We start from the raw sequence: 8571 nt of genomic DNA, 5'->3' as shown, positions 1-8571 counted from the left end.
TATGCAATGCAACCCGCGACCAATCGGACAAGCGCTGAAAGGAAGAAATACACGCACACAGGAACACCACTCCCACCGCGTTCTATCGGCTGGTGTGGCGATGTCGTCGACGGCGCCGGGGAAGGCGAAGGTGCCGGTGGCGGGGCGGCGGAACGTGCTGGTGACGAGCGCGCTGCCGTACGTGAACAACGTGCCGCACCTGGGCAACATCATCGGCTGCGTGCTCAGCGCCGACGTCTTCGCGCGCTACTGCCGCCTGCGCGGCCACAACGTGCTCTACGTCTGCGGCACCGACGAGTACGGCACCGCCACCGAGAACAAGGCCCTCGAGGAGGGATGCTCCCCCCTGGAGATCTGCGACAAGTGAGCGCCCCGCACCACTTGATTTTTGATATTATTATACGCATTATTACATGACGAACTGGGCTAGTAGGCTAAATGATGATGTAGTTTGGCTTGGCTTGGATGCGTTGGGGCAAAGACTTGGGAGGGTTTGGCTAACTGTTGCTGTGTGTGTGTGAGATGTCCCCTTGATTGCGTAAGGAAGAAGAAGACGACTCAAAGTCAAAGGGGGGGAGAGTAGGAGGAGAATTCACAACTGATTTCAATCTTCAGAGTTCTGGCTTGGTTTGCCACGCCACACACACAACTTAGTTACTCACACCACCCGGCGTCGTTGCCGATCTTCTCCCTTGCTGGATGGCACCCTCACTATTTACGTCTCGTCCATGTCCATAGCCTGAGAAGTGACAGTGTGATATTTAGTGGAGATTATAGTATCGTCGGAAGCTGATATTTGTGCAAATTGAGGTTGAAATTTTGGTTCATTCGTATCAGAGGGGGCGGTATGGATGATTCGTGCTGCACTATCAAGTTTGAAAGTAGCACTGCAATTTGGATTAAATTAAATTATTGCACTCAAGCAAATTGCTTCGGAGAATAAGGAGCGAAACGACATCTGTGTTGCATAGCTTCTGAAAATCCATCCCATTGCTGACTGATGCAGGTATCATGCGATCCACAAGGAAGTGTACGAGTGGTTCAACATCAGCTTCGACCACTTTGGCCGGACATCCACCCCGCAGCAGACAGAGATATGCCAATCGATCTTCCACAAACTGCTGGACAACAACTGGCTCTCAGAGAACACAATGCAGCAGGTTTGTTTCACGCTGTTCAAGCCGCAATTTCCTCGCCCTGTTTCATGTTATCACAGGTTCGCTTCAAGGGCCTTACTCTGTCTGTCTATTGCAGCTCTACTGCAAATCATGCCAAAGGTTCTTGGCGGACAGGTTCGTCGTGGGCTCATGCCCCGTGGAGGGGTGCGGCAACGACACCGCGAGGGGCGATCAGTGCGACAGATGTGGGAGGCTGCTGAATTCAACCGAGCTGATTGATCCCAGATGCAAGGCAGGAGGAGCTCCTCCAGTTCTATTTGGCTCTTCTCACCACCTACCGATCTTCCATGTGCTTAACTTTTACCATCCGCCAGGTTTGTGAGGGCATACCGGTCGTCCGCGACACAGACCACTTGTTCTTGGAGCTTCCCTTGCTGAAGGAGAAGCTGGAGAAGTACATCGACGAGGCCTCGGCGACCGGATCATGGAGCCAGAACGCAGTTCGCATCACGGATGCCTGGTTGAAGGAAGGGTTGAAACCTCGCTGCATCACCAGGGATCTGAAATGGGGCGTCCCTGTCCCACATGAGAAGTACAAGGATAAGGTTTGCCATCCATCTGAGCACGCACAGATTCATTTTGGAAAGTTTATCTCCCATGTTTGTGTTAATGTTTGTCCATGTGATGAATGGGTTCAGGTGTTCTATGTCTGGTTCGATGCGCCAATCGGATACATTTCCATCACGGCGTGCTACACGCCTGAGTGGGAAAAGTGGTGGAAGAACCCAGAGAATGTCGAATTGTATCAGTTTATGGGCAAAGACAACGTCCCATTCCACACGGTGAGATTCTTTTGCCAACTTGGAGTTTCCGGTATACAAATACCCTCTCTATGTACAACGCTGCTTAACAAGCTTCAATATATTCTACTCCCTCCGTTCCTAAATATAATACCTTTTGGAGATTTTAATATGGACTACATACGGAGCAAAATGAATGAATCTACACTTTAAAATATGTATATATACATCCGTATGTAGTTCATATTGAAATCTCTAAAAGGGCTATGGAGGGAGTATATGTGCAAGTGCATACAGATCTGTAGCAGGCAATTCTTATATTATCTTTTCATAGAAATCTTATTTTGCTGCATATGTAACAATTTTACAGGTCATGTTTCCCTCTGCTCTACTTGGTACTGGTGAAAACTGGACTCTGATGAAGAATATTAGTGCGACTGAATATCTCAACTATGAATCAGGTATCGAACAGGTTTTGTTCAGGCCATTATTTATTCTTGGACATCTTTTTTTTTGGTTCACTCTGTTATCATGCACAGGAAAGTTCTCGAAAACTAAGGGCATTGGAGTCTTTGGCAATGACGCCAAAGCCACAAATATTCCTGCTGATGTGTGGCGATACTACTTGCTTAGTAATCGTCCTGAGGTTAGGTTTCGGTTAAATTGAATTATCTATATTAAACCTCTATGCATGTAAGATTGTTCATTTTGGTCTATTTTGTAAAACTTTCAGGCATCAGATGCAGCTTTCACATGGGGAGGTCTGCAGATAAAGCATAACAACGAGCTGCTAAAGAATTTGGGCAACTTCATCTATCGAGTGCTAAGCTTTATCGCAAAACCAGAGGGTTAGAAGACGAACATTCTCTTTTAAATTTTCTTTGTTGGTGGTGCTGATATTTTTTTTTTCAACTGTTCCTGCAGGAGCTGGCTACGGCTCCATCATACCTGAAGCACCTAATGCTGATATACATCCACTGAGTCAGTCGTTAGCAGAAACTATTGGTAATTTGATTCAGCAGTATATTGATGCAATGGACAAGGTAATGCATTAACCTGAACTGTGTGAACTCTGAATTGTACTAGTGAATAAATCTGAATAAGTACCATAGATCTGAAGCATTTATGTGACATAAACGTTGCCGTTAACAGGTCAAACTAAAACAAGGGCTGAAGATTGCAATGGCCATCTCTAGTGAGGGAAATGCTTACCTTCAAGTAAGCTCTTGTTCCTTTGCTGATTTCATTTCTACTCTGCATCATTTAACTTGCACGGGATTTGACTCCGGTTTTCTACCTGGATATGCAGGAGAGTCAATTTTGGAAGCTTTACAAACAAGATCCAGCTAGTTGCGCGACTGTGATGAAAACTTCAGTTGGAGTTGTCTACCTTCTCGCTTGTTTGCTAGAGCCTTTCATGCCGTCCTTCTCAAAAGATGTTTGTCACCAACTTATGAATTACTTGCATTCAGGCAATGTTTACATGCAAATCTATAATGTCTTGTTCTCTGGCCCAGGTCTTGCAACAGCTGAATCTCTGTCCGAATGAGCATATTTCTTTCGCCGATGAAAAGGGGGAGAGTGACAAGGCGAAAAGGCCTTGGGATCTCATACCATCAAACCACAGGATAGGGAAAATTGTGCCTTTGTTCACAGAGTTGGTATGCACTAGCACGCTTTTCATGTTCTTCCTTTGTTTCCACTTTCATCCCTTGTATGTTTGCTGTCTTCATTTCCTTGACGCCTGTCGTACACCATACACAGAAAGATGATGCAGTGGGTAGCTTCAGGGAAACATTTGCAGGCAGTCAGGCCGAAAGAAACGCAAGGGCTAACTGACGAAGCCAGTGAAGTTGTTGCCTAACTGGAAGCTGCAAAATATTTCTTGCAAAGTTGATCACAGTACTTAATCAAATGACATTGAGATCCAGAAATGTGAGTTCGAAGGATGAATCACAATGTATATTTTACTGATTATTAGTGATGATGCATTCAGAAAATGTACATAAACTGAACTACATGCTGTACTTGGGAGTTGGAGATGCCTAAATTGATGTACATGTGCTGATCACCTGGGGAGCTACATTTTTTGTTTTAAGTATGATGTACATAGTTAAAAATAAAGGAAACTCTTACTTTTCTATCTAACCTAAGGAGAGAAAAGAATCAGCCGTTTACTGCGTCATCAAGCTCACAGAACTTTGGTAAACGTGCTTGGGTCGACTGTATTGGTACTGGTGTAACCATAGGTGATAAGCCTGGTATTGACTTGCAGATTTTTGATGTTCCACAGGTTGTTTTTGCATGCTGCATAAGTGTATTTAAGCAGGGGCCATCGAAGGTGGATAAACTGTATGAGAAATAGGGTTACCTTGATGCGTAAGTAGCTCCAGCTCTTGGAGCTAATGTCAGATATTTTATGAAAGGCTAAAATATTGAGAAGGGGCATTGCCCGTATGACCCAAGCTAAGCTCCGCAATTGCATTGTTCCATGATTTGTTTGCATTAGGTGAGGATTTATTCCATACAAGTTGCATGAACTTTTGTCTTTAAACATCCAAGAAAATACTGCAACCAATTTTGCATGAAACAGTATTGCAACAGAATTTTTTTATTTTTTTAGTAATGATTGGACACCTCAAATCCACCCACTCGAGTACAATACTGTGGTGGGGGAGGTGGTCGATTGGGCTGTTCCACCTTCCGCCTAACATATACAGTATTGTTCTGATCTAAGTAGACCTTTAAATAATATATGGCGTACTTAGCAAGTTAGCGAGTACATATTAGATATTACTTGCAAATTTGAGAAATTCGAAGCAGCGTTCTGAAATCCAGTACCGGACTCTTGTTCCTTATTCTATCACATTTTCACATTCATTTGAAGCTGTAACGTGAAGCTTTGGTTCAGTCAAGAAAGGAAGGAATCGGAACCAGCAACATTGAACAACACTTGCGGAATTTGAGCTTGATGTGCGTACCCCAAGGAGATACTTACTTGATCTGCTCTTTGTCTGACCTATAGTGATACGTATAGCTTACTGACATGCATTCCAGGTCATAAGTTTAGCCCTCGAATACAATCCTACAATCTACTACTCCCTCCGTCCCATAATGTAAGACGTTTTTTGACATTAGTGTAGTGTCAAAAAACGTCTTACATTATGGGGTGGAGGGAGTACTGCTCAAATAATATTATTTTGGAAAACACACTTCTTTAATATCCAATCCTTACGGGCTGCAATTGCAGAACAATTGGCATGGCGTTTCTTCATTGACTAGCGATTATAGAAGTTTAGGTAATGAACTAACCAAATTGACCTTGGCTTGTCCAATCTTCGTGGCATTTGCCGAGGAATAGGCTGTCACCACTCACCAGACTTTGAATCACACTCCGAGAGGGTCCAGGTCCAACAGACGCAAGCAACGTTTCGTGCTCCAGATATGGAGGTGCTAGGAAAATATGGGAAGGAAGAAATGGTTAGTTCAATTATCACAGAAATAAGGAAAGAGTGTGTTTCTGCATATCCACCAATAGTGGACCCGAACCATTGACCTGAATATCACCAGATGTGATCATGTTCCTACACGCAAGATCAAACGGACCATGTGCCATGCATTCGTTGTATCACCTAAAGTCCAGTATCACTGGAAATGTTATCACCTCATTGCTAACCCTATCAATTAGCTAAATGGGACATTTCGTATTCTCTGAGATTTGAACCTGTGACAGTACATTATAGAAAAATCAGATGCAAAAGTTTGGCTGCTTCACTAGATGAGGACCATAACATTGGCATATGGCATAACATGTTTTTTGATACGGAACATATGATAGACAAAGTAAGGGATCTGATGCCAATTGGCATAAATGTTTTTGCTGATTCTTTCGACACATGGCTGACTACAATGGAATCATATACTAGTAGACTTGTCTTAATGTTATGCTCACATTAAAAAAAAGTTTTGTTGGACCACGAAGTATTTCCTAAAGGCTCTCAGGAGATTCAAATTCGGCTTAATGGCTAGAGGTAAAGGAGAAGAGATGCTATTTTTCCAGACTCTTAAGTGATGTCACCATTCCATGACATTTATATTCTGTTTTATCCCTCTTGATGAACTTATAAACTATAGTCGGATATTCAGATATTGAAACGATTTTTTTTGTCAATAGTGCTTATTTTCAGCAACAAATTGTATACTGCTACAAATTACTGAATTCTTACAGAGCTCTTTTGGTTTATAAGAGTCATCTTTTGCAACTTCCCCTTTTAGGAGGTCCAATTGGTGATGTATTTGACATTATCATTTGCAAAGAATATTTTTCACGAACTTAAATCGTGAGGCTAGCATATGCAAATTTAATCAGTATCAGATACAACTGTGAGTAGGGAAAGGAAAAGTTTAAGGATAACTTACAAAGTTGAAGACTTCACAGATGGATCTGCTTCCTGCTCTCTTTACCGGCCTAACAGAATTCAAAGGACTGGTACGGAAATAAGAAAAAAAGCCATCTAAGCACCAATCCAACTTTTGACAAGCTTAATTATTTTATTTTTTTTGCTTGTGAGGCGCAGCAGTACCTTGTGAATTGAGATACTGCCTTGAGCATCTGCACTTGAATTTTTCATCGACTGGTAAGCTGTAAAAGGGCCACAATGCTGATGTAATGGCCCAAAGTTTGATGGACATCAGCAAATCCTACTTATCTTAGCACATTGCCTGGCATAACTCACGACATGGTTGAGTTGCGCAAAATAATCGAACATATCACATCTTGCAGGCCTCAGCCAGTTGCACAAATGTCAATCATGTTTGCAGTGTGCCTTATTTGTTGTGTGATATCATGCAAGCAGTCATAGATAGCATCACTGTCTGTATGTGACTTGTCCTTCACGATAAATTCATGAACCACCCCATTTAGCTCGATGCAACTACATCCAGGAACTTTTTCCACTCCCAAGTGCCTCATCATCACCCTCACTTTATCAGCCTTCTTCTTCATTCCTGCCTCTACATACATGTTAGCCAGTAGCACATATATTCCACTGTCGCTCGGGTCAAGCTCTACTAATTTCATTGCTGCCCTTTCACCCAGAGTAATATTACCATGCAGTCTACAAGCAAAGAAGAGAGCACCCCACACTACTGCATCAGGCTCCATTGGCATGGTGTTTACTAGATGCTCTGCTTCATCTAAATGACCTGCTCTGCCTAGCAAGTCTATCATACATGAATAATGTTTCATTTTCCTCTCAAGGTGATATTTTGAGACCAGTAGGGAAAAAAATTCACGGCCTTCTTTAACCAGGCCAGCATGACAACATGCAGACAGAACCCCTATGAATGTAATCTCATCAGGCTGCAATCCAAGCTCTATCATTCTACGGAAGTACTGTATTGCCTCATCAGCACGTCCATGATTTGCCAGGCCGCATAACATTGCTGTCCACGTGAGCGCATTTTTCTCCGGTAAATCTTTGAAAACATGGATGGCCTTCTCGATGTTCCCACACTTTGCATACATGTCAACTAGATTTGTGCCTAGTGTGACACTAAGTGAAAGCCGGTGTCGGTCGATGTAATGGTGAACCCACATACCCATTTCTAGAGCTCCAAGCTGCGAGCAAGCCGATAAAATATTGACCATGGTAATCTCATCAGGCCTCACCTTTGCTTCCTGCATCTCATGAAACAATCCAAGAGCCTCCTTGCCCTGCTTACACTGCACATAACCGGCCATCAGCGCATTCCACGGGAATGCGTCCCTTTCAGGCATCTCATCAAACACCCTCCTCGCATCGTCCATCAGCCCGAACTTTGTATACGCAACAATCATGGTTGTCCACGAAACAACCGTTTTGCCATCAATCCTCTCGAACACGGACTTGGCCCGCTCCAAATCGCCGCATTTGACATACATATCCATTAGCACATTCATCAGCCTCACAGTGCACCTCACTCCATTGCTCTCCACATACCCATGGAACCTCTTCCCAAGCTCCAGATCCCGCAGCTGCCCGCACCCTGACACGACCCCAATCATCGTCACCTCGTCAGGCGCCAGCGTCCCATCCTCGGCCATCCTCCAGAACACCTCCAAGGCCTCCCCAGGTAGGCCCCTTCGCACATAGCCGCCAATCAGCGTGTTCCACGACACCAGATCCCTCACAGGCATCTGATCGAACAGCCTGCGTGCCTCCGCCATGGACGCGCGCACCGCCAGGAAGTGCACCGCGGCGTTCGCCACGAAGACGTCCGCGTGGAACCCGAGCCTGAATACATGCCCTAGGACAGCGTCCCCGTAGCCCCGCTCCTGCAGGCACGCGCACGCCTTAAGCAGGAAGGGGAAGGTGAGGTGGTCCGGGCGGGCGGACAGGAGGAGCGAGCGGTAGAGCGGGAGGCACCGTGGGACGAGGCCGCGGTGCGCGCAGAGAGAGAGGGCGCGGAGCGCGGCGTTGTAGGGGCGCGCGGAGTCGGGCGGGGAGGGCAGGGAGGCGAGGAGGGCGAGCGCGTGGAGGAGCGGGCGGGGGGCGTGCCGCGGGTCGTCGGAGTGGGCGAATGCCACGACGAGGCTGGAGGAGAGGGGGAGTGGGGACGGGGAGGAGAGAAGGCCGGCGGTGAGGAGGTGCGCGTGGAGCTGAAGGAGGCGG

General features: G+C 45.4%; 2 protein-coding genes across 2 annotated transcripts in view; one reads left to right on the top strand and one right to left on the bottom strand.

The window, feature by feature from the left end:
* Positions 1-35: 35 nt before the first annotated feature.
* Positions 36-4066, top strand: LOC119331093 (probable methionine--tRNA ligase). The gene is made up of 13 exons (XM_037604271.1): positions 36-363; positions 1007-1160; positions 1255-1410; positions 1493-1723; positions 1817-1960; positions 2289-2379; positions 2458-2564; positions 2652-2766; positions 2843-2961; positions 3071-3136; positions 3228-3356; positions 3436-3579; positions 3683-4066. Exons 1-13 carry the CDS (start codon positions 101-103, stop codon positions 3755-3757), a joined length of 1794 nt encoding a protein of 597 aa, XP_037460168.1. The 5' UTR covers positions 36-100; the 3' UTR covers positions 3758-4066.
* Positions 3552-8571, bottom strand: part of LOC119333673 (pentatricopeptide repeat-containing protein At2g22410, mitochondrial-like) — a 6964-nt gene continuing 1944 nt past the window's right edge. Inside the window, exons 2-5 of the mRNA XM_037606493.1 lie at positions 6502-8558; positions 6338-6404; positions 5231-5371; positions 3552-3662 (exon numbers count right to left, since the gene is read on the bottom strand). Of these exons, the coding sequence (XP_037462390.1) occupies positions 6705-8558 (1854 nt within the window). The 3' untranslated portion in view covers positions 3552-3662; positions 5231-5371; positions 6338-6404; positions 6502-6704. The remainder of the gene's footprint in view (positions 3663-5230; positions 5372-6337; positions 6405-6501; positions 8559-8571) is intronic.

The sequence above is a fragment of the Triticum dicoccoides genome, chromosome 7A, assembly GCF_002162155.2.
Source record: "Triticum dicoccoides isolate Atlit2015 ecotype Zavitan chromosome 7A, WEW_v2.0, whole genome shotgun sequence".
Classification (NCBI taxonomy): Eukaryota; Viridiplantae; Streptophyta; class Magnoliopsida; order Poales; family Poaceae; genus Triticum; species Triticum dicoccoides.
The sequence above is the reverse complement of the archived record's forward strand: the minus strand, read 5'-3'. Positions and strand labels throughout refer to the sequence as shown.

Excerpts from the sequence above, each read along its gene's own strand:
- LOC119331093 (XM_037604271.1), top strand. The coding sequence starts at position 101 with ATGTCGTCGACGGCGCCGGGGAAGGCGAAGGTGCCGGTGGCGGGGCGG. Across the intron at positions 2,962-3,070 it reads ATATTGATGCAATGGACAAG|GTCAAACTAAAACAAGGGCT; the intron begins GTAATGCATTAA and ends TGCCGTTAACAG. Across the intron at positions 3,357-3,435 it reads TGCCGTCCTTCTCAAAAGAT|GTCTTGCAACAGCTGAATCT; the intron begins GTTTGTCACCAA and ends TCTCTGGCCCAG.